The sequence below is a fragment of the Papilio xuthus genome, unplaced genomic scaffold (assembly GCF_000836235.2).
Source record: "Papilio xuthus unplaced genomic scaffold, Pxut_1.1 DF827461.1, whole genome shotgun sequence".
NCBI lineage: Eukaryota > Metazoa > Arthropoda > Insecta > Lepidoptera > Papilionidae > Papilio > Papilio xuthus.
The window spans coordinates 3,741,005-3,768,219 of NW_013531188.1; the positions used below are offsets into that span (position 1 = coordinate 3,741,005).

Here is a 27,215-nt window from a genome sequence, read left to right on the forward strand (position 1 = left end):
GAGAAAAGTTAGTAAATCGCACGTAGTTTAAATATAAAATAACTAAAACTTCTTAGACGTAAAAACGAAAAGACAAACTATACATCATTTTGGCAATCAAAAATCTGTCACACAATGACTTTTGTAATAACCATGGACATCTTTACCATATCAAAATAATATTTATACAACTAAATAATATGTTAACAATGGCCCCGTTCGCAATATGTTTACTCGATTAAGTTAAGAAAGATGTTTTTCTCACCAACCATGCAACCTAATTTTTTTTACGGCACTGGACCTCAAAACACCGTACAATATATACCATTTCAGATACGTAAGTATTATTTCGCAAGTTTTTTTTTATATTATATCATTAGAGACAAGAAAGTTACTTGTAGCATCTAAGACGGTTAAATTTGAGGATACGTTTGTCAAATGGTGGGTAAGTGCAAGGGAGGGCGCGGGCAAGTTTTGCATACAAGTATTACAATGAACGAATAAATAAATATTGAGAATATGGAATGATTATGAAAAATAAGTTTAGTCTTGTTTTGGCTCAAGTTTAATTGTGCAACTAGCAAAGATACCGGAATACTTATATTGTTTTAGCTGTGCAGAACAACGTACAAAATCCAGAAATTATAGGGGAGGGCGATGTAACATCTGTTGTCCTGCCCAATGGTAGTGTTCAGTATTTCTTTATCCCAACAATAAAACGCGATGTGTGGACACCGTGCGCGTACGCGCAACCAACGATGAACGTGAATTGGAACTTAGCTTCGCAAGCCTGGTTTATACGGAATATATCAAACCCGTAAGTATTAATTGACACAAAACATTCGTTTTCGAATACTTGATAATATTTGCTTAAGTCAACAAAATAGGATTAAAGAGTCTAAAGTTCCTCGGTAGTAAATGACGTGTAGGTAAAAAAAAACATTTTTCGGTTTTCCCCACTCCTCTCCTCCATAACAATTGCGTACTATAAAAGCGAAGGTAGTCGATACTTTTGGTACTAACTAGTGGTCATTTCAATTGCAGGATAGCACCATCTTTCTGTTTTGGTCAGCAATATTTGAGACCGTGTGGGGATCCCTTTATTGCAAACATAATGCCTTCCGATTGTAATACAAACACGCCTGCCTTAGGGTACAGCAACATGGTTCGTCAAACATTTTAATATATTCTTTTTTTATATCTTGTAGTCTTATTTTCACATTATAGACCTAAAATAAGATGCTCTACTTTTAAATCTATAGACCCTGAGTGTAAAAAAAGGCGTTCACTAAAAAAATATTACTAAACCTAATCACTAAGATGACCCCAAAATTAAAAAAAATATTTTACGCAAATATTACGTTTACTTTCTCACAAGACTCTGGTTTTCAACTGGGAAAATACAAATCAATATATGTACTTCTCTTTAGAATGCAGATTATGGCAGTAAAACAATACTTTGGGGACGATAAGTCAAGATATCGAAATCTTTGTAAAGGCACGACCAAATTTTCTGTATTATTAAGGTATTTAAAAACAATATTTAAATAGGTGTGGGGTTTATAAGATAGAAATCGAAAGAGAGCAAGTTACTTAAAATAAAACTTATTATTTTATCTATGCATATTTATTACATCTGCAATTCCTTTATCGTTTATGGGCGATGACGATCACTAAATCTTACGAAACTAATTGTTTTATTCTTTCTCACGTTACAAAAGAAAAATCTCCGTATTCAAATCTACGCAAATTACCTATACTTCGAACCATGAGACGGTATTACATTCATTCATCAACCTTATGGTATCATAAACTAAATATTTTATATGTTAAGACCCTCTAATTCTGAACTTCAAAGATATCAAATGTTCAATGAGATATAACAATCACTATATAAACTGAACAAATGCTATAATGTTTTTTTCTTTATATTTGAAAACCAACATTATTCTTTTCCAGTTCCACTACGATAGATGTACATCGACCTCTGACCTACAATATTTTTATCCAAGTGCACATTCGCGACATCAACAGACCTCCGCTGTGCAAGTCGAGGCAGTTCGCGAGCCGACCTGTCTCTTCGACCTCGTCTGCGGCAGGCCGTGTCCCTGCGGCGTCGCCAGCGGCAATACCAAATACTGCCAAGATGATTCCGAGAAGGAACCGGAGCGAGTGTCGAGTGCTATGTCTATCGAGGGAGTGGAACGCAAAGATAGCTGCTGTGAATGCCCGCCCAAGAAGAAATCAGTAGACAAAAGTGTAATCACATTACGAGATTCAACCTCCGAGGAAGATAGCGAAGAGATAACGGTTACTGAAAAAAACAAAGTACACGAAAGCAGCAAAATGAAGTCTTTGGTAAAGGAAAAGAGCATTTCGAAGAGCAAGTCGAGAGAAAAAAATTCCAAAATAGGTAGAAATCCATCTCCCGTTGAAATAATTAAAAAAGATACGTCCAGTCAACACGATTCAAACCTCAGAAAATCGAGCGATCAAAAATTGGAAAAGAGCGAGGAGTCGAGTAGCTCAGAGAAAGAAAAGGTCACCACCGAAGAGCTGAAGCCAAAGAAAGAAGTAAAAGGTGAGAAAAAGAAGAAGAAATGTCTCTGCGAGGAAGATAGCGACTCAGACTCGAAACCAGAGGAGAAAGAAGAGAAACGCAGTTGCTGCTGCACAAGAAAACGGTACAAGGGCACGGCGAGCTATAAGGATAAGGGCAAGGATAACGGCAAGGACAAGGACAAGGAGAAGGAGGAGACTGAGAAGGAGGAGACGGAGAAGCAGCTGTCGTTGATCGAGATCGTGGGTCACTGCGACGGTAGCTGTTGCTGCAGCCAGTGCGGCACCAACGCCGAGTCCCAGACACCTCCAAAGTCAAGAAAATAAAACAAATGTCATTATTCGTACATTATTATCATACATTTTATCCCTTAGTGTTACATGTATTTACATATTTAAAGAAAAATGGTACAATAATAAACGACTCAAACAGATTTCGGATTCATTGACAAATTAGACATCGTAGGCAATAAACAATTGCGCCAACTGTAAGGCAATTCGGGATTATTGTGACACGACTCTTGTGATGTACACTAATACAATAAACAAGAATATAATATATCAAATAGTTTTGGGCTTCTACACTAAATTTGATACTATATATACTTGTTTCAAAGAGTAGGATGAAAACATATTGACGTATTGTTCTGCAGTAATCAAGTCGTCACAAAGTAATATATTTAAAATGTATTAGAAAACTAATCCCGGAGCTCAGCACAATACAGTCGGCTAGATGTGTTGCGTATATTTAAATTATTTATATAATTATACTTTGGTAGAATGCAATTAACATTGCATAATATGAAGTTAGCGACTCAATAAATTACATTTGTCCTTGAGAACTACAATATGCGTCTTGTATAGTAAAAATTCGATAAAATATGGTTTGAAAAAAAAAATAGATACAGTGTAACTGAAAAATTAAGTTAAAATAAAGTTTTACAATTGAATACAAAAAGCACCAAATTATCTAAGTTTTATTTTATTTAGGTGGGATGTTATAAAACATACATTTTTATTGTAGCACGCAGACATTGTCATCAAAGAAGTTAATTAGTCGCAAACTGCCTTCAGACTAACATTTCCGAAATTATTTCAATACAAATGGACAGTGAATATAAATAACTCGATAAAAATAACATAACACTTATAACTAGTATTGCATAAAAATACGAAACGAACATCATTTTTTAAATAGCCACAAACCTGGACATGACCTGAAAATTTTCAGCATAAGTTTACCTTCACGTTTGTTTTGAAGGACTTAGGCGATATGAAACATTATTATATTTACATAATAAATATCATTGATTTATTTAAATGGATTTACTTTATAATAATTTGAAGCATACAAGGTCACATTACTAATGGAATTTTAATACAATTTTATTTTGAGATTCAATTTTTCTTCAATTTCACTTTGAACAAATCTTTACCAACCTGGCAACACTATCCAATAGATTTATGAAGCAAATAAAAAAACACATTATAAGAGAGATATCTACATTTTAAAATAGCACACAACCTTAAAGTTGGCTAACGTAACACCCTCCCCCTGACACCCCAATTATGACTAATCACACCCCTACAATAACACAAAGTGCACGTAACCAATCCTATCACATTTACGCAGATTTGCTAATAAAAAAACGCACAAAACATATTCAAAACACATCAGACTTTAGTGCTAAAATCGTAAAGGAATGAATCGCTTACTAATATCATGTAAAAACTATTCCTTTAACAAGAAAAAATTGGTAAAGAATATATCATCATTGTGCTGAAATTTGAACCTTATCGAAAAATACAAGAGCTTATTTTTGTTTAAACATTTGAAATATGTGCATACAATTGCTAAAATAGCTTTAACAATTTATCAGTCAGAATCTGTTTAAATAAATGATAATATACAAACAATATAGTTGTAACATTATGTTTGACTAGACAGTACGACAGTACCGGCATACGGTCACCAAATTACACATAACTTTTACAAGGCGTTGGAAAACATTACAACTTATTCTTATGTCGATGTACTCGGGAATAACTTTCAGACGAATACTACGTTCACATTCACAACGGCTAGCAATCCAAAAATAAATCATATAACATTCGTAAACGATATCCTCAGCCAAAAGTTTATCGAGAGTACACAACGAATACACATCAAATATAATCTTATATAAAACACCATCTTTTTTAAATTAGATTTTAAGCGAGGAAGTGTCTTTAAATATTTATTATCAAAATAATTTAGTTACTTACATGAAGTTTTAATTAATTAATACACATATAAAATACACATGCATCTTCACAGCGCATTCTCATATAATGTACAGTTAAATTTATTTTGTCCACCATTTGGCCGTTTCACTTTTACTGCAACAATAGAAACGAAAGAATTAAAATTATATAAAAACACGAAAAAACTCATCGTGGTACATTATTGTATTTCATATTTGACAATGACGTGTATGTACGCACGTGTGTGCGTACGTATCTGTGTCATGTTACCTGGTGTGCGTGGTGCAGCGCGTCCCTCATGGCAGCGAGTCGTGCGCGCGTAGCGGCGAAGGTGGGTCGCTGCTGGGGGTCAGCGTGCCAGGCGGCGCGCATCACGTCGTAAGGACCAGCGGGACAACCTTCCGGTGCCTCCATGCGGTACCCGCGCTCCACGTGCCGCACCACCTCCGCCAGCGGCTGTGACATACGTTATATAATGATTAAAATGTGCAAATGATTCTTTAAATAGCTTCTTAACACACTACAAAATAATTATATGTGATGATACAATGAGTTTACTTACAATTCTAGGGTATGGCACTCTCCCGAATGAATATATCTCCCATAGTAATATTCCAAAACTCCACATATCCGACTTGTTGGAAAATTTCTGTAACAAAACAGTAATATTTAAAATTGATATATAAGTATATGTAGACAATAAATGGGTTAGCTTTCGTAACTAAAAACTTTAGATTGGCATACAGTAATAGTGTACATACATTGTACTTGAGTGCCTCGGGCGCTGTCCACTTGATGGGCAGTTTGGCCTGCACGCGCATGGCGTCGGCGGGGTCCTCGGGCGCAGTCTCGCAGCGCGCCAGCCCAAAGTCTGCCACCTTGGCCGTGCCCTCCGCGGAGATGAGCACGTTGCGCGCCGCCAGGTCGCGGTGCACAACACGCTGCCGCTCCAGGTACTCCATGCCGCAACACGCGTCACTAAACAATACCAACAACTTAGTTTTGTCATCCAATAACAGAAGTATTTATAATGAGAATTTTATTAAATTGTAGCCGATTTATTTATCCATTATAGCAAAGTAATGTTGATAGAATCTCTTTATATTTGTTGATTTTATGTCTGTTAATTGAATGTAATAACGAAAAAAAACCGCTTAGTATAGAACTATGGTCCTTCGAGCAGGATTGCATCAAACGATGCCGTTTAGATAGGTATTACAAATTTGGATTATCTTTATGCAGCAGTTAATAATTTGTGTATGTTAGTGCTCACAATGCGAAGTTGATTTGGTCCTGCTGCGTGACGTAGTGTCGTCCGCGGCTGCGCAGGTAGTCGAGTAGCGAGCCCTGCGCGCAGTGCTCCGTCACTATGCAAGTGCTGCCGTTCGAGCTGAACACCACGCAGCCCAGCAAACGCACCAGGTTGTCGTGCTTCAATGAACTGAAATATTATAGCAAGGAATTAATAATAATATGTGACTTTCAAGTGTCTGTGTTGTAGTCGGCCAAAGAAAAATCCAATTAAATTACACGTAACATTATATATATCTTAATTTTTTCGAGCAATTAACCCACTGAACTATGTAAAGAAAATAAACTTACGACATAACGCTGGCCTCGGCTCGGAACTTGCTTGCCGCCTCTCTGTCCTTCAATATCTTGACGGCCACCTTCTGGTTGCCATTGAGGATGCCAAGCATCACGTCGCCGAATTCGCCTTTGCCGATGTTTTCTCTTATCTCTAAATCTCGTTCAGCTATTATCCAACCTAGAAAATTAAAAAATATTTTAATTCACAATCTACTACACCGCTCTGAACGATTTTCACCGATATACAAGGTTTGAAGAAGTACTTACGGGCATCTACAAATCTCTGGTGTTGCGCGCTGTCCGTCTGGTCAGCGCTAGGGGGCGCCTGCGCCGCGTACGTGTGCTGGAAGTGGCCCGAGCTAAGTGCGCTCGACACGCTCGGCGTCGGCGGGTACGGGGGAGGTTGCTGCAAACAAATATACACTTTATTCTTCTATACTTTTGATTCATTTTACAATAAAAAATATAAACATTTATATTTTTGGAAACATTTTTTATTAGACTTTTAAATGTTTATAAATTATTATTTACGGTTTTTTGCACATTGTTTGGAAAACTAAAATGTTAACTCACAGGAGGATGCGGTGGATATGGCGGTTGCAGCACGCCATTGTTATTTGCACCGTTGATTGCCGCCTTCGGCAAGCACCGGACCAATTTCGTGCAAAGCCCATCAGCGTCTTGAAGGTAATGCTGTCAACAGAAAAGAAATGTCAAAAGAAGGTTTGCTTCAGTAAGTAACTATTAAAATAATTGAAATCAACATACATGTATTAAATCCGTCATTGTGTCGAAAAACTCTTCATCGTCTATTGTTAGACGTTGCGTTTGACTGTCGGGAGCGGTTGCCCATTTTACCCTGAAACGAAAACAAAAAAAAATAAGTAATTCCTATGTGGTGATACATACTTTTATGAGGGCAATTTAGGCGGGGAGGGACAATGAGAGCGGTTTGATTCGATTTTCGTACATAACTTGGTTACCTTTTAAGACTGAGGGAGTAATAGAAGTTCAATAAGTTTTGCTTTTGCTTTGCAAAATTGCTCCCGGTGCTGAGATATACTGGTTGGATAATAGTATTATGTGGGAAGTGATTTGGTGTTTGTACATACCGGTAGTGTTCAACGCGACCTCTGAAACGGACACAGAGTGTGTGGTCTCCAGGGAAGTTGGTACTCTCGCGCACGAGGAACACACCGTCCGGGGAACCGGACAGCAGCGCCTCTGCGCGCTCGCGAGATATCGCTCCGTGGTGCCATCTGGTGGATTCAGTTAACATTTTATAACTAACTACAACATAACTTGACTCTTTGTGAAAAAGTGTTTCGATTATTTCTTTTGGCTACAGCAAGTACACGTATTTCGCATTTAGGACTTAGGTATCGTATTAATTTAATATCGGAAAATAGTATAACCACTATTGTAAGAACTTATGAAATAATGAGCACATTATAAGCAATAATAAAATTAAATGGTTGCAACAGTTTATTTTAGAAGTGGGTCATGAGAACGTCTGGCTGATATATGTAGGCCAGGTGTTTCCCCAACTTACAATTTGTTAGAAACGTGAAAATATTTAGACAATAAAACAGATGTTGAGTAACTGATATTTCACGTGTTCGTAAAACACGATGTATAAAATAAAAGTAATACCAAAATGCTCTTAAACAGTTGATATAGTTTTGATAAGAATTATCACCAGAATCATCCAGAATTTTAGTACTATTTAACCGCAATTGTTGTAATCGTCATACAAGGCTATGATTTATCAACAAATTTCAAAATTTTTAAATTCACTTCGATGGAAACACAAACAACTACTTCAACCAAAAATAAATTAACTACATAAATATGATTTCTGAACATTCGTATGTAACACACGACACAACATAATAAACGGCCAACACAAAAAATGTAATAATTACTCCCAATTATTAGAATCGGTTGCACTTTTCGATTGATCTTCAGTGTCACGTCCTGCACTGTCCATAGCTCGGTACTACCTATTCCAATGTTTGCTTTACGCTACGTAAGAGATAACACGAAGCTAAGATAAGACAAGACTTATGATATATTAATCTATATGAATAAGCGATTAAATAATTGTTCGTTTGTCTCGATTTCATTTAAAAATTAATGAACCACATTCTCTTTAAAGTACTAAGGAAATCAATTTTTCATATTATCGCAAGTTTACACAATTAGAAAACATAACATAATTATTATATGTTTATATACAAATGTTTCGGCAGTGGAAACCCCTAATTTATTTTTATTTATCTTTCTACTACATACTAATCGCTAATTCATAATGTCCTAGTTTGAGATATCATTATTGAAACGAATCGCGATTATCTATTTTAAAAAGTAACCGTGAAGTTTAACTGATTTTATAGGTAACCTCGAATAGTTTTATACGTGCTTTGTATCTGGCGATAAGATAAAACGTGTCGAACAAGAAACTGTGACATGAACTGTCAAACATAACACGAATGTCAATTTCATGTTTCGTCTTTCTCCTTCTATTTCAAAATACAAAAGTTTTGGTACACGGTCAAGCAACTGTTAAAGTGATAATTGTCTATGGTTAATTGACTCGTTAGAGATGTAAACTTAAGATATATCCGTAAATTATTTGGATTGTAGATTTTGTTGTTGGTTTTTGTTATTATCTGTATTTGTACTTACGGCCACTGCGACATGTTGACAAGCCTCGTGGCTGCGGGAGGGTTTGCCGACGAGTTAACCAACACGTCACTGGCGCCTTTCGACACCGCTGCGAATAATTAACGATAAACCAATATTCAAATTATTTATTTAGATCAATTTAACGAGGTATAATACAAGTATAAACCTAAAGTACCTTTGTACTGGCAAATTACGAATGACATTAGTAAAAAAAAACAAACAAAATTGTCACCAGACATAAATCATCAATCATAATATGTCAACAGTAGTTGAAATTTTAATTAAAGATCGTATAACTTGAACGTTAATTCTACAGTAGCTCAGTGCATCGCACAGCTGTCTTGTAGATAACTCGGTCACTGGGCCAGGTTTTGACCCTAATTGCATAGTGTATTCACTTTATCGCTTCATTACTCAAAGAACGCAAACAAAAGCCGCAATTAAAAAATATTTGCAGTTTGTACTCGGAATGCCATACCGATATAGAAAACCGTTTATTTCTCTAACATTCATCTGAAAAAACTAGTCCAAACAGTAGTTGCAACTTGCAACTGTAAGCGAACAGGTCACTGGGTTAGACATCATTTGTGCGATGAATGGAAAATGATTTTTTTTTAGTATTTTGTTTCAACTATCACACTTTTCATTTTGATGACACAGGGGAACAAACAAGAAGTAGGTCGTCACATCACTCGTCAGAATAACCAGGAAATGCAGAAAATTTCAATACATGTCTATCTTATGAGGCCTTGGTATTACGCCGATTTATTCGTGCAATACTCTTCCACTGTCTTGCAGATGCTTTCTTAGGCAATGTTGATGCGGTACTGCTACAGCTCTGGTATAGACGCTTGCTTGGAAATGACAGCTTTGACCGTGTCAATTGATTTTACTTGACAGTTAATTCCATCTGTATTATTTGTTCGAATCCACACTACCGCTACAAACCGCTACCATTAGTGCCAGACAACTCAAGCCTGTAACCCAGAGGGGTAGGCAGACACCACGGATCTCCATGTGGTGTGGCCAAACGAACCTCGACAATCAACTTTTCGCCGTTTCAAATAAACACATATCTTTGACCATTAAATTACCTTTAGCGCTAAAATGGGGAAAATCAAACACACACAAAATACCATGTCTTTCAGCCAGCTTATTTATAGAGGTAAGTGGGTACTACATACCGGGTGTGGTCTGCGAGGTGTGCATGGCGGCTGGCGCGGGTGCGGGCCCGGCCGGAGCTGCTGCTCGCACCGAGGACGACATCACGTTCTGCTGCCCGAGCGTGACGTCACACTTCGCGCTGTACGACAACTGCAATACAGATTATATACGACATCGAATCGTAACCTTGAACTTCATACACGAGATGTATCAATATTTTTGTTACATTGCTATTCGATGCGCGATCACGCGCAATTTCTTTTTTTTATTTTTATTAAAAGTTAGCAATTGAGTTTGTTGCGGTTTTTAATTATAAGAAAAGAATCCGAATTTAAAGAGCCAAAAATCTATGTCAGTAAAATATTTTTTTAATAAAAACACTACTGTTGGCCAATACGTAAAAAAATCTTGTAATAGTTAATAGCGCAGTGTTACTAAGTTAACACAATTTTACGCTTTTGGTATGATTTTCAAAAGTTTGAGAGACAGCTAGCTGTATTTCGTAAGATTTTATATCGGAACAAACGGAGCACGACACGTTCGCTATTAAATTATTACAAATTGTTTTCAACACACATAATTGCAGACCTCACACAACAATGTTGCACAACATTTTTATATCTTATATACATTCTCGAAATTAAAAACAAAGTACCTAATAGAATCAACTACTAAATATTACATGACGGAATACAAGTATAAAAATATTGTTTTTCAATATATGATTGAACTAGCTGTCGCCCGCGATTCCGTCTGTGCGGAATTAAAGAAAACTTAATTAGTAACCTATGTGTTCCACCAAACTATGTTCTACATGTATGCCAATTTCAGAGAGACCTATGCAGCCGTTCTGGAGATACCTTCAAACAAACATTATCATTTATAATATTAGTAAGATGATCATTGTAAAATTTTCCATCACGACTCCTTGTGCGTCAATTTCTACTAAATAATTCATTTTGACCTCTGTTATAAACGAAACGCAGTATAAATCCATCACAAGCCAGCAGTATGCATTATGAATCAGTCCCTCGCATGCGAGGCATATTCATTACGAATAATAATGAGCATCTCAACTCAACATCTGCGTTTGTTACACATTCTAACATCACATTCGAACCGTTCAACTTCGCTGTTAATGCTAACTGAAGAAAAATATTACTTGCAAAATATTTTGCGTGTATAAAGAAATTAGCTGTCGCCCGCGAAACCGTCCGCACGGAATAACACATAGCTTTTGTGTTCTTCCAGACTATGTACTATATGTATGCCAAATTTCATCGTTATATGTTCAGCCGTTTTGGAGACACCTTTAAACATCTATCTATCCATCCAAACATTCGCATTTATAATATTAGTAAGAGTAAGAAAACATTACATTACAGTAAAACAAAGTATAAATATTGTTACTACTGGTCACCACTTAGACAAAATTCGACCGATATCAAAGATTTTTTCTATTAATAATAGATTTTAGACTCCTTGTCTATATTAACTTTGTGTCAAATTAAAAGAAAAAAAAATAGACAATAAACGATCTACTTACATTATGTTGTATAGAATTCTGCAGAGCGGTGGGCGAGAGGGGCACGTGTGGACCATTACTAATCACGACACCGCCTCCTCCAGTCTACAAACAAAATAAACATCTTACATGATAACACATCTATTCTTTATAATAAAATCTTTAACTATGATATACAAATAGCTGTTTTCCACATCTAAGTAATTAATAAATATAATTTAAAGTGCAACAATACGACGTAAATAACAAGAATCTATGTCTTTGTTATAAACAAATGCAGGAAAATCGCGCTAAATGACACGAGTCATATGATCTTGGACTTGCGAGCTCAATGTGCACGTGGCATAAATTAATAAAATGGTTTTTCTTCTATTTCTAATAGCTTTGAATCACAAAAACTATATACCGGAAATAATTACACGAGGGATTAAAAAAAAAACAATTAACTCATCAGTTTCTTAATATGTTAACAAAAATAATATGTACAGTAAATATCACAAAGGCTAAAATAATCCCCGGTTAATAGTGCGACTTCGTAAAGTTAGTAACTTCAAATTTCTTATACACTTGATAAGATAGTCAATAAATACAAAGGTATAAATAAACACAATAAAAGTTTTAAGTACACTCAATAGAACAATCATATTGTATTTGACCTCGAGACTACAGAAGAATGAAAATCAAAGAACAAATTCTTCAAGCTGCAGATATTTTTCAATTTCGTATACTAGTGCCTACTTCATCCGACGCGGTCATAATGTTCTGATTTGGTTCCGGGTCACTGATTATCTCGGACACCGCTTCTTAATATGCTTGGAAAATCATTTTTGAATATGAAAGTTATTTATCACCAAATACACTACGATAGGTATTAAAGATGAAATTCAATAATTTTTCGCGTAAAATCTATTGAATTTTCCAATATTAATGTCAGACACTTCTTTGATCGTATTTACAATGCCAAAACATTACAATAAACATTGAACTCTTGAACTTTGAGTTTTATAAATTTACTATGTTATTTGTGGTTAAGTATCAATTCCTATAGTATAGGTAACAAACTATTAATTCCCATTTATCCCATTCTATTGCGAAAAAATAAACTCTAGTAAACTCTCGTATAACAATACAAAGCATTTGAAAATAATACCGTTTACGTATTGTAAGAATAAATCAATAGATACTGACCGGTAGTTGTGGTGGTGGCTGTGCCCTCTTGACGCGCGCGGGCGCGGTGGGCGCGGGCGCGGTCGACGCGGAGTACCAGCCGCAGCCCACACTCTGCGCCCCCGTGTGCACGCCGTGCTGGAAACACTACTATATTACATATTGTAAACAAAATATACCTTAGTAATAATAGAAATGGGAATGTTTGGATGGAAGGATGCCTGTTTCAGGAATTTGATGAAATTTTGCACACATGTCGAACAGTCTGGAAGAACACAAAGGCTACTTCTTAAGTTTTTTTTAATTCGTGCAGACAGAGTTGCGGGCGACAGCTAATAGTTTATAAAATAAGTATGTCGCTTAAACATCCTTTTAGAAGAACAATGTAATTAAAACTTTGTAGTCAGAACTTTTAATTTAACATTCCCTTGGTGATGAATTTTGACTGTAGTCTTTTGCAATCGATGTCGGAATCACGAATCTAATTTCCCTATAATAGTTTAACATGTAATAAACTATTTTAGTTTGTCTTTAGCTTTAAAAAAAACAATACAAACAGAAAGTAAATTGTTTTCACAGCAGCGAAGCGATTTTAGTCCGTTTCATAAAGATAAGTTCACATACAAAAAGACAACGCTAACGATCCACTAAGCGGCGAGCGTTGGCTGAGCGCCAAGCAAATGCAGAAACCACTTACAATATATCGTCGTGAATTTGTTCACACGGATTCTCTTATTCACGCGATTCCTTTGTTATAATGCAATTTATGAAAGATTCCGCTTTCTGCAAGCTAAGGAAAAACAGCACTTTGAATATTCATTGCACATTTAGTTGCATTGAAAGTTTTCAATGATGGTTCAATTGTTTGCCAAACAGTTAATGTCTGCGACTTTTAAAATTTCTCTACGATAACAATAATTGGAGAGGGATCTATCATAGAAATATATGTACTAATATTATAAATGCAAATGTTTAGATGGATAAATGTATGGTCGTTTGAAGGTATCTCCGGAACGGTTGAACGGATCTTGATGAAATTCGGCATACATATAGAACATAGTCTGGAAGAAGACATAGTCTACTTATTATGTTTTTATTTATTCAGTTAATATTAAGTTAGTATATTAATAAGTTTAAATTCGAACAGTGGCCATAAGGAGAAAAATAAACACAAAAACTAATAGAGCCCACTTAACATGTGTAAGAGGGTTCTAGTACAACATAAAGCGCAAAACAACAAGTATTTAACAATATGACTATTTATTTGTATGCAAAGTATATGTGCAGGCGCACTTATTGCGCTGCAGTTGCTCATAACGTCTTAGATTTATTTCATGCAACGGAATATTTTGCTGCACTTTTCTTACTTGCTGCGTCATTCGAGTACTATTAATGGCAATTACAATTGTGTTTAAACTTAAACGTAACATGATATAGTTTGCACGATCTTATTATTCTAATTGTTTTCACAATAACAACGTTATCGTTAAACTTTGATGTATCTAATACGGTTCTGTTTTTGCAGAACTTGATGATCTACTTAGGATATTGAAGAAGAATAGCAAGAAAAGGCAAAATGTGACTGTGTAAATCGGCATTTTTAAGAAACTTAAGGCCTTAAGCTTAAAAAATCGTATTCAAAATCACATGGAAGTCGTTCGTGTTGCAATAAACCATAAGTACAGTCAAACCTGGATAAGCGAGAAACCTAGTTAAGCGAATTATTGTCCTGACGAGGTCCATAAGCGAGACACACAGGTTATATAGAAACCTCTATAAGCTAGATAAACGGTCCCTTGGACTCTAGCTCATCCAGGTTCGATTGTACCTGTATTACTAATTGTTAATACTACAACTACCTGGGCAAGCGGTGGATGGGCCTGGTGTCGGTGCACGTCCGAGTTCATATCGACCCGCCTCAGCAAACCACAGCACCTCTAACTACTCTTCATTATAATCTGTTGACAAAAATATAACAATTATTTATTATAAGAACAAACAACAAAAATGTATTATGCTTCAAATAATTATCAAAGAGAAAACTTTGAAGTAAAATACAGCCGAACTTGGAAAAGCGTGAGTCCAAGGGACCGAAAGAGGATATTCTCTAACCCGAGTTTCTCGCGTTTGGCGATCGTTCTTCGGGACTGGAAAACGACTCCGCTTATAGAGGTTTCTCCCTTATCTTAACTTAAGGGCTATTTTAAAACACCTCAAATATATTTTTATGCAGTAAAAGCTTTTATATATACGGAGTTTTCTAAAAATCAATTTACTGATTGCTAACTATTTGCCGTTGAAATGGAAAGGAAATTGTGCTATTACATAGTGGGAGCGATAAAACGTCGCTTCGCTGGAGCGTGTAAGATGCCGTGAATCGCTGTTACGCTTATATGAAAAATTGCATAACACGTGGTTATAGTTAAATCAATCATTACAAGGAATTACAAGTAACATTTTGATATCGCCTAACTTAAAAAGAGATCAATGTGACTTCAATATCTTTATATTACATTAAATAGCGCCTGCGCTTAAAAAGCTGTTAAAAGTTTATTTGAACACATTAATTTTACAAATCAGACAGGCGTTCCGATAGTGAAAACTCCGTTATAAAACTATAATTGCCGTTGTGCTATACGAAATATGCAGAGAATGCTACATTTTGTAATTATTATATGAAAATGAATTTCTCTATTGTATTCTTTTTTCGTTAATTAAGGTAAATGGCAGTCCACATTTAACGGTATTATTTTGCTTTATTAAAGCGAATATCTTCATACAAAGAATGGTGGTGTTAACTAGGTTATCTTTTTCCGTATGCCAAAATGCGGCATTTAAAAATAGAAAATCATAACCTATATAAAAAAGAACTAAGTCAGCACTCAAATATAACAATAAATTGTTAAAAGACATATAGAAAGAACATTCGAGTATTTTTTACGAGAAAACGAATCTTTCCGGTGTTAATGAGTCACTGGTGTTTAAAAACGATCCATCCCTTTGGATACTAAGTGTTGATAGATATAAATTTTTTAAACATATGCGGAAAATAGAAATTTGAGTAACAAAGAGTAGAGAAGACGAGAAGATTGAAGAAATATTTCAACGATGCGACATTTAGATTTGGGAAAATAACATCGTTCGTTGGAAATATTTGATTTACACTGAGATAGGGAAATCATCTGAACGTATTTCAATATTGCTAGGGAAATTGTGTTTCCGCGTAAACATATTTTGTACTCTCCATAACTATGACTTCTTTTCCTATCACATAATATACGACACACCGGACAACGGCAAGCCATATTCACCTAACTAGAACAAAAAAAATTGTGCTTACCTTGCACAATGTCTGTACATAACAGTACTTGTCTTCGAATAGCTTTACAAATAGGTTTTGTTTACCGATAATTCATAATTAAGCGCAAATAAAACACTAATAGATATATATTTCCGACCTATAATCATTATAAATCATACTTTCTTATCTTTAAACTTTTATGCCTCCTCGGTCGTAGAAAAGCAATCAATCGCAAACACGTTACAACAAATGTTCACTGAGTAACATGATATAAACGTTAACACATCTGTGTACACGACACAAGGCCACAGCCGCTGTCAAAGAATTAAATTCGCTGCCCACTTATGATCTAATATCGTAAAGCAAACTGTGACCACAAGAACTAAAATAATCACATGTGTATGTTGCTATGACAATGTTTCGACCTAATTGCAAATTAAATGTCATACGAAATTTCAATTAAAATGGTAAGAAATATATTACACATGTTTGCATTAACACGATGACCGAGTGATTTAGAATTCATTATAAAAAACATGTACTACATACTACTCCCGGATAGACACGACACGTGATAGTGTAACACAAGTCTTTTTTTTTTCTTGTTTTAATTAACTACGCTATAAAACATAACAAGTCGCGAATTCTACGCTTGTTAACGTAACCGTGAATTAATACATGTAAAAACATATTGATATCTGTTTTTTTTTTCAAACATAATGAAAGCGATGACAAAATGTTTTTGTACAAGTATTTTAGTGGAAAAATTATAGTGTCTGTATGTATATCGTATATATCATATATCGTACATGATATCAAAAATTTCTGTCAAAGTTCTGTTATAGCTATATTGCGACAATGTGTAAAAATGGTAGAGCACATATAAAATGGTGACACACTATAATAAGAAAAATACTGTAAAGACGTAACGATGGCCACTAAGAACCAGTAGCAACGAAATCACAAGTACAAAGCCGCAACGAGAGCGCCGGAGGATGCAGGCGCGTGCCGAGTTGAACGACCATGCGTTTCACTTTCATGCACCTCACCTCCCGCACCTCGCTGCACACTCCCCCACATCGCCCCTCTAACGATTTCCGTTGCCAATTCAACTGCATAAACCCGCAACAGTTTTAAAGCAACCTTTTGTTATTCAAACTTTAATCTCTTTAACGGTTCCATAAATAGAATCAAAGAGGAATATTGTCATCTCTCCGGTATTTTAAAAATAATTGGGTATCGGTTAACGGGAAAATACTCGTAATTTATTAAAATATTTAACGACATAAAACATGTGCATGTAAGAGGAAACTTGTCTATGAATTTTCATGTTCAATCTGATAACAATTACAGTAACGAACAACATCATATAATCAAAACAAGCGACTGAACCTGTTACGCACTACGAAAACATTTGATCATTCTAGTAATGTTATCCAACTCCGATTTATATGTGATTTTTTAAATTCTATTCTATGAAGGCCCTTTCAAAAGTGAAAGTACGAACCGGAAGAGTTTTTAAGAAGCGATATCGTCTGTGGTGTACTGAGCTGTGGATTTTATCGTCTTATATAAGTTATTGAATAGTTACATAGTTTGTGGACACTTTCGCGGGAGAGTAAATCGAAAATATGTAAGACATTCCGTAACTATCGAGCGCGAGTTATTACTAGCTATCCATTTCAGAACCGGTCCGGGAACGTCAAAGCCGAATACCATAATCGACCTTTGAAAATATTGTATACGTACCAAATGAACGTCTGAATACTGTAAACATTGGATATACCCTAAATTTTACGCTAAAACTTGTAAATTTTAAGATATTTCCTGAAAAACACTAAAAAGAAGATATCCATATAGTACAATTTAATTTTATATCACAATTTATAAAAAAAATTACAACATTTCCAATTAAAAAGTGACACAGTTTATTGTGTACGAAATATGAAATGTGATGTTTGTCTGTTTACAAGATTTTGGCGTCCATTTGGAATTGGATAAACACACATTGTTAAAAATCTCCGTGGCGGCAATTGTTTCAATATCCAACCGATTCAACATTCCGCAGAGAAAAGGCAGTGAAAATAAGAATGATAAGTATTGTACATACTTTAGTCAAGGACATGTGATCAGTAAGTTAACTTGAGCATAATAATTTAAAAACACATTATAAAAACATACGTTTATGAGTAATGCTATAACGATTTATAATGTTGTGTATTACATTTACTTTTGTTATTTGTTATCTAAGTATCTTTAATACAATAATTACAGTATTAACTTTGCTTATAATAAACTTAAGTCATGAACATTGTTAGTCTATTGAAAGGGAGAAAATTCAATTTACAAATGACATAATCAGAAACTTCTTTACAACTCATATCATAAGGCGGCAGTTTGTGTGTTGTCCATAAAAGAAATATAAAGAAGCTTGCACCTAAAATATGTGACGTAAAACTACTGCATACGCGGCCACGCGGCCACACTATAAAGGTCTACCGGAAAAAGCGGAACATGGCCGTTGACTTTTGGCCTTAAACACATTCAGGAAGCGATACACGCGAACTATATTTGTATAGGTGTCCACGTCCCCAGTTTACTTTAACAGTCATGTTTACGGTATAGATTTATTTCAGTACGACCCGGAACATATAACAATCGCAACGGATATGTCTTACACTATCAGATTACAAAGTACTGGATTACGTGAAACATAACCTCTTTTGACAATACATAATGCATTGTAATATCTTAATTCTTACTAATATTATAAATGCGAATGTTTGGATGGATTTTAAGGATGTTTGTTTCAAGGTACCTCCATAACGGATGAACGGATGAAGAAATTTAGCACAAATATACAACATAGTGTGGAAGAACACATAGGCTACTAATAATTTTTTTTTAATCCGCGCAGATGGAGTCAAGGTTGACAGATAGTAAAGTAATATAGGACAGTGAGAAAAGAATACAAAGTAGATAATGATTTAAAGTACAGGACATAACAAAGGTAACAATTTATTTTCGCAGTAAGTATCAGTAAAACGACAAGCGGAAGGCGGGAAAGTTTCCCCAGCCAACCAAACGGTACCATTTGATTTATATTTCCTACGACGCAGGAGCGCCTCGCTGACTCATAACTCCTGTATGATTGTAATCTTTAAAAGGGTTGAAAACAACACATTAATTTTTAGGTGTATAATAAAAATAGGCATTGTCCATTTTTATTATGAACCACAAAATTATATTCCAAATTCACTCCAATATAGTAGTAGCCAGTGACAATTTTTTTCCTATTTAGCAAGTTTTCCTGTTAGTATAAACGGCAAAGTTAAACCTAAACTAGGCTTGTGCTATAAATGTAGTTGAGTTTTCTTTTGTTTCAGCTCCTGTAGTGTCCTCAGGGTACGACAAATTCTATTCTGAACATACAAATTGTATGAACGCTCTAGTATCAAGCACTTTTATACGTGTTTATTCTCACATCGTCGTCGTATAAATTATTGAATGAATATTGAATATAATAATGCTCCAAGAATTCCTTTACATATACAATAATTTACGCAACACAATATAGAAACATTTTAAGAATTGAATAAACAATATAGATAATTATGAGTTACAGGATTAATAAACGTTTTGTCCAAACACGAGAATGAATCACCATACTAAGGATACAAACTACTCTCAGATAATTTATAAATCAATGTGAAAACAAACCATTTCGATTACAAAAGTAGAATATGAATAACTAGCTTTTACCTGCGACTTCGTCTGCGCAGAATTAAAAAAGGGTGAACATCTCATGTGTTATTGGAGACTATGTTCTATATCTTTACCAATTATTAATAATATGTGTGGAATAGTTGCGGATTTATCTAGTAAATATGTAAATCATACGTATACTACGGGAACTGTACACATTACCGGGGAAATAGGTAGCCTATGTGTTCTTCCAGACTTTGTTCTAAATCTATATTTCGCAGAGATTCATACAGCCGTTCTGGAGATATCTTCTAACAAACATCCATCTATCCAAACATTTACATTTACAATATTAGAGTAAGAAGTAAGATTACTAAGTATAGTAGAATAATTTCGTGTGAATTTGCAACGATCAAAATTCATACGAAAGAGGAGGACCACGTCGTGCGGCCAACTAAAAATACACGACGCCACAGGACAAACGGGACGTCTGGATAATCTAAAAACGGTTGCAATCGATAAACAGCGGGCGACGAAGGTTTTGCACATTGCATACATAAAATGGTTTGGAGCTTAGCTCCTGTATTTAATATGTTGGTGTTTTGTCGAAGCAGGAAAACATATTACAATGAAATGATATTACGTTGTAACGCAGACTGTCGATGCGGCAAACAAATTGCGTAGGTACCTAAATATTAGTAAAAGCTATTTTGTCATTCGATAAAACATATTCATAAAAATACAGACATTTAAATAAAAACGTAGTTTTTTGTTATTGTTAACACCACGTTACAATTTCTTTAAGGTTTAAGATAATCATGATACAATGATAATTAAACCTGAATAGGGATATGTTTTGAGGTTCAATTTAGAAGCTGTGATGACGCATCAAGCCTACGCCGCGAGTAGGCACTGGCCTTGTCGTACGCGACTCAATGGCGACACTGCAAATAACTACGATAGTACTACTTCTTATATTATTATTATAGTCTTTAGTTGTCGTAATTTTACGTGACCGGTTTAAGGTAAACTAAGTTTCAGTGATTGCTGAAAAAAAAGGAAGACATATTAAACAGCGAAATACTGCAATTATGTTAATTATATAAAACATTACTATAATATTTTTAAATCGTATACGAGAAATTCTAAGGATCAGATTTAGCGTCAGACGCTTTATAACTGCCTTCGTTGTTATCAATCTAATACGCGATAAACTGTAATATTATGTTTTTTAACACGTCCAGTACCACCGACTCGCCTGGCGAGTTCACTTTCATTTGAAAAGGTCGTAATAGCATGAAATGTTTTATGTCACATTGTCTTACAAATAAGATAATCGATACAGAGAATCAGTTTAGGAAAAGACAACCTCATTCGCTATCAAGAAATACCAGAGTAAAATTACTATTGCGTGTGGACCGGTAGAGTGGGCATTGCGCAACGCTTAGCTATTCAACTGATCATAAGAACGAATATTCGTTCGAGATTTACTTTGCATGTACACGGAAAGTCTTTCTGTGTGTTCCCACTGCCGAAACATTTGTACAAAAAACATATGTCCATTAAGTTTACGGTAACAAACGATAACAGACTGACAATTACTTCAGACAAAGACTGTGGTGCTAATTGCATTGTTTCCTACAGTTTATTGATAACCTATTCTAGCTCTCTATTAATGAGAAAAACATCATCGTAACTTATAATTACCTTATTACTACCATTGTTTAATACAAACATAATATAGATAAGAACAATTTTGTTCTTATATTTATAATTTTAGTAATCAACCTTTTAAAATAGTTTCTAAAGAGGAGCTATGTAATGTTTTCTATGTTTATCCTTAACATTGTCATCACCACCTTACATTTTCACCAACTTACCATAAAGGACTCGGCTTTTAACTCCAGGATCCTACGGAATATGGTAATCAATTTGTGAAGAATATGAAAAAAAAAGATTAAGTAATGTATCCTTATTTCATGACACTGTACTCAAACCATATTATTCTGTACAAGCTGCAGCCAACGTGAGTGGAAGACTTGACCCAGTTGTTAATGCACACTGAATTCTGGCGACTCATTTAGATGGCACTACGCAAATATAAATTTTCATTTAAATAAAAGACTATCCTACATGACTGCCGCGAAGTTTCTGCTACAGCTACAACTTTTAATTAACGATTTAATTACAGTTTTAGCAAAATTAAGGGTAGTTCAAGAATGGCACTCATGAACTGCTAGTTTGACTAGAAATCACAGATTAATTTAAAGCCGAAAAAATTACGTGATTTTTCAAAAAGCCAAGGAAATTATCCCTAGGCAAATAAAAACTGAAATAGAGCGTTGAACGCTAGAGATCGACACCAAAAAATCTATATTCTTCAAAAAAAAAACTAAATAATACATCACAACATACCCTTTATTCTTCAAACATCCGTCAAATACAAAGTATCCTTTATATTTAATTAAATCACTCAATTTGTTTACTCCAACGCACTCAAGTCTAAAAGATAACAAAACACAGATGTACACGAGCACTTTAAAAAAATACAACTAAGACACAGACTCCTTATTTACATCCGACGCATCGTGAGTCAAACATTTTCTGTTTGTTTACATCACAACTTTAACACGATCGCAATAAACATTCTATAGTGAAAACGCAAGTGGAACACCTTTCAAAAACACCGCACACGTGTCGTCGCTACGACAACCCAGTGACGACTGATACTGAACACATATTGGTTGGGGACCAATTGAACGGGACGAGCGATGCCAATGAAATTTAGTTGAAATTTTACAAATTTCATGAAATATATTATAAATTATAAAGGAATTAAACAAACGATTTCTGGTGTTTAACCAATATAGTTTGCAAAGCTATTTAGCACGAAATAATCGACCATTTTTGTTTATAAATATCGCTCAACAATTCGTTGCATACACTGGTATCTGCATTCGAAAGTTTATGTAAATAACCCGTAAAACTGAAACCGTAAATCAGGTCTAAAATTTTTTCATACAAATTACATTATCATTGAGCAATTTTATCTGTCGATCTGTAGATTTGAAATAAATCCGATTAAAACATGATTTATTTTTCCTGATCGCCGTAAAACATACACACTTAGAAGGTTAACAAGATTTTTAAAATGTCTGACTCTAATTAAATGTCAAGAAAAAATAATTCAACTTGTTCTATCTCACTATAAAGCTTGTATGAATGGCAAACTATTATGACAAGTCCTCTTTCCCTAAAAAAGGATCCTTATAATGCTATCTTTATGAATAACACTTAGGGAGTCGCTGACCCCTTTATAAATATGACAAAGTAGTCAGACAGCATACTTATGCAGTAATTATTTATGTAAATATATATACAAAATATTGATATCGCATTGTGATATGTATAGGATGACCTCATACATCACCGTTATATGTCTGGATGGTATACATATGGCTATGTTGCCAAGTGCTAAAAGTACTAAACAATAAGGATAAGACACGCAACGATTGCGCGTTCACTTCCTGCCTCCGTTATGGATATCTGATTGCGGCTGACCTAAGTGACTCAAGCGCACGCAGGAAACGTTTTGAAATCATGATAATAGATACCTCTCAATACACCGCCACGTGCAAACGTTGACGAGAGATAACAAATACAGAATGTACCTATTGAGATACGAGATGAATTGCTTGTTTAAAAAGTTCTGCCGTATTTAAACTTTGCAAAACTAACAAAATTGAAATCAAGGCCAGTAAGAACTAGAATGTCGAAACCATCTAATAAACCCACATATTCGTTGTAAGATTATGTTTATAACAAACGTAGCTTAACAATTTAGAAACTTACATCCAAATTACTTTAGTCTATTCTGAATATATAGAGATGTTGAGACATATAGAATCAATACCATTGTATTGAGTTTATATGTATGCATATGTACAAGAGTAGATGCAGTTTCACGGTAAAAGCGAACATTTAGATGATCGAATCGTCCACCATACCACATCCGGTAAAGCGGAGTGCTGATAAATGCAATGCACACAATTAGTGTTATATTGAGCAACTGGAGCGTGAGAGGAATCCGGTGTACGGTAACATTGGGGCCGCATTGCCCCGTGACCGACGACAGTCAGGGACCTCGCATATTCACAACACTCATTACGGAAGAAATTCGTTTTTTTTTTAATACATCTTGTATATAACTTACAACATGAATTATATGAATGAAGCATCGTAGTAACACCACCAACAAAATGTACTGGTAGAGTGAAAATTTTGTGTTGCATTAAAGACACACTGTTCTTTTTCTATATATAGCCTAGCATTCTAACGTACAAACTATTTTCATACAATAATAGATTAGTAGGTCAACATCAGGAAGCTCAACGTCGATCGACAATCCACCTAATTTAGATCTCCGGTTACGAAGAATGAAATCGTTAATTGCGATATTAAATGCTCGTTTAGTACTTCCATCGAGGGAATAAGTCTATTAGAAGTTACGAGAAGTAATTTTATTCTTTTATCACTCAATAGTTGTCGCTCTCGGCTCCGTCCGCGTGGAAATAAAAACAATTATTTGTTAGACTATAAGCAAATAAAGGCTGTATTCTATCACTGGTGCAAATTTCATCCAGATTTGTTCAACAACTCTAGAGTTAAGTGGTATCGAACATCCATTCCTTCAATTTGGATTAATATCTTAATAAAAGGAACGAAGTTTATCGTAAATATTGCTTAGTCATAGAACTGCAATTCTAGACCACAATCAGAGTTATTTCGACAAATAAAGGTCAAAGGCCAGTATGTAATAATACATTTAATTTATCCCTAAAGTCAACAAATGCATGATTAACAAAGTATAGATTAAATTGTTTAATAATTTTACCCAAGTAATTCTGTACAGAGGAAATGCAAATTATTAACTAATAAGGACACAAAGCGACTGTTGTAACATTTACGAAGTACACTAATGAGTAATATGGTAAAGTAATTATTTGAGAGGTGAACTCTGTTCGTATAGTTGGACCACATGTGTGTCTGCGGTGACGTCATAACCACGGCCGCTTCTGTACTCAGCATTATTATGAATAATGTTTGAACTTGAATGTGCTGTATCAAGGGCTGACTCACTAAGCAATGTTTAAAATTAGATTTGCATTTATATTTGACATGTTATATTTTACTTCATAAAACTGTATACCCATTTTATTTATTACTATCTGCCGCCCAAGACCACCACTGAATTATACAAAAAACTTTATAAGTTGCTTATGCGTTCTTCCAGACTATTTTCTACATATGTGCCAAATTGCATTTAGATCTATTTAGCCGTTCTGGAAGTACCAGGTGCGTTTATATTATTAGGTGCTTTTATATTATCAGTAAGATAGTATATTCGACTGTAGAGAATTGGATGGAGCAAAGAGTCTCCACTATTACGATACTGAATAAATTCAACCACTTGCCAAGGAGGGTAAGCGAAAGATGAGAAGAAGGTTTTATTTTTATGAATGCATAAAAACTCAAAAATTTACATGCAAAAATGAACACATAAGCATGGAAGTTTAGAACATAATGTTGATTTTTATTTGGTAGGTGACAATGCAACACATGATATGATAAATTCTGTCATTAAAAATTAAAGATAATATCTAAATAAACTCTTGTATATAAATTTTCTATTTTATCACTATAGAACTTTGTGCAAATTTAAGAAAGAACCTAATAATAAATATAGCCTATGTCACTGAGAAAAACTGTAGATTCCCAAATGAAAGATCTTTTTAAATCGGTTCAGTGGTTTCAGAACCTATTCAATGCAAAGACACAAACTAATCTTTCTTCTTTATAATATTAGAATAAATATTGCAATAAATCTCTATAATTTAAGTTCCACCTTATTGGGCGAGTAAAATTTAAATATTTTCACACAGTGAGTTCAATTTTCAAACAACCAAGCTCACATAAAAATAGGGTTAATGTTTAATTACTTTAGTTTTACTAATTGAAAAGTGATCGTAGTTTGTTTTTAAAGTATGAGTATAGTTTAAAGTATCCAGTTTTGATTTTGTTGGCTAATAATAAGATTCTTTTTACCGGGAATACCTCATGAACCTTGATCAGACCTTTTAGACTTACATAAAGATTTTATTATAAAACAAGTACAGTAAAACAATTCAAAGTCACAAACTAATAGCAAAAGCAACATTAAAAATGGAAAATATTTTTGTTATATATATTCACACCTGAAATTCTTTTGAACATCTTCAGAATACTGTAAAAGGTCTTCAATCTACAATCTCAGTCCAGAACAAACATAAACACATTGATTTTTATTTATTAAGAATATGAGTAAATTAAAAAATTGTATGTATTGATAACCCACTTTATACTTCAATAAAATGTAATTATGAAATTGACGTTTTTGAAAATATTACTACACTATTATGTTTAAGTATGTGTCTAATAGACAGAAACAAACGAAATACAGGACTGATTAAAAACAATACACATTAATTTGTCATATTTTGGAAATCTCAATTGTTACTATTGGCAATTCAAATAAATACATATCCTCTAATAATGCTAGACGAACAGAATTGATATAGTTATACTACTACCCTATTAAAAGTATATTTTTATATTTTTTAGTGTTATTAATTTTGGACCGCAATAAATTAAATATATAGAATACTTAATAAAGAACAGCAAATATTATTTGTTGACCATGACTGGGCAGATGGTTGGTGAATACTTAAAAAGCTTGGATGGTACCAGCAATTTATCCAAACTGTTATTGCAAATTTTTATGGGCATTTAAAATTACTAGAAAATACAATCAGAATATTATAAAATACGCTATTATGGATTAATTAAAGAATAAGTAAAAACTAATATTTAGCTAAAGCAAAGTTCACATAAAAGTCGTCCGCCTACAGCTTCAAAATTGCCTCAACGCCGTGATAAGTTATTAGTCATGCGTATAAGATAAAATATATGCACCAAATACTCACCATACCAAATGTAAACATTAAAAATGTACTTGAATATTAGATAAGATAGTCCTCAATACATTATTCAATCACGGCACTTTAATCTTATATAAATTCACAAACACAACACATACGTCACTTACTGTTATCCGCCATTTTATAAATTTATTTTTGTGTCATAGAAAATAGTTGCCAGAGCTACCACAGACCTATTTTTGGAACATGTAACACCGTACTCCCGACTCTTCGTTTTCATGCTCTTTGACATTAATTCTAAAAAAAAAAGACATTT

The 27,215-nt window shown here is 34.4% G+C and overlaps 2 protein-coding genes across 6 annotated transcripts; one reads left to right on the forward strand and one right to left on the reverse strand.

Annotated features, from left to right (window-relative positions):
• Positions 1-99: 99 nt before the first annotated feature.
• On the forward strand, positions 100-2,972 carry LOC106119481 (nucleolar protein 58-like). Of its 2 annotated transcripts, none has more exons than XM_013314504.1 (4): positions 100-316; positions 592-796; positions 1,024-1,144; positions 1,939-2,972. In XM_013314504.1, the coding sequence occupies exons 1-4, from the start codon at positions 232-234 to the stop codon at positions 2,863-2,865; spliced, it is 1,338 nt and encodes a 445-aa protein (XP_013169958.1). In that variant the 5' UTR covers positions 100-231; the 3' UTR covers positions 2,866-2,972. The 2 variants fall into 2 exon arrangements, with proteins under 2 accessions (XP_013169958.1, XP_013169959.1); XM_013314505.1 differs by having other exon boundaries at positions 600-796.
• Csk (C-terminal Src kinase) lies at positions 2,877-27,071 on the reverse strand. 4 transcript variants are annotated; one of them, XM_013314503.1, is made up of 16 exons: positions 26,945-27,071; positions 14,776-14,874; positions 12,938-13,054; positions 11,771-11,854; positions 10,245-10,374; positions 9,061-9,148; positions 7,485-7,631; positions 7,141-7,231; positions 6,946-7,065; positions 6,640-6,778; positions 6,385-6,550; positions 6,056-6,223; positions 5,544-5,760; positions 5,345-5,431; positions 5,053-5,238; positions 2,877-4,917 (listed from the first exon to the last, which is right to left on the reverse strand). In XM_013314503.1, the coding sequence occupies exons 2-16, from the start codon at positions 14,821-14,823 to the stop codon at positions 4,915-4,917; spliced, it is 1,791 nt and encodes a 596-aa protein (XP_013169957.1). In that variant the 5' UTR covers positions 14,824-14,874; positions 26,945-27,071; the 3' UTR covers positions 2,877-4,914. The 4 variants fall into 4 exon arrangements, with proteins under 4 accessions (XP_013169957.1, XP_013169956.1, XP_013169954.1 ...); XM_013314502.1 differs by having other exon boundaries at positions 14,773-14,874; XM_013314500.1 differs by having other exon boundaries at positions 12,938-13,063; positions 14,773-14,874.
• Positions 27,072-27,215: the final 144 nt, after the last annotated feature.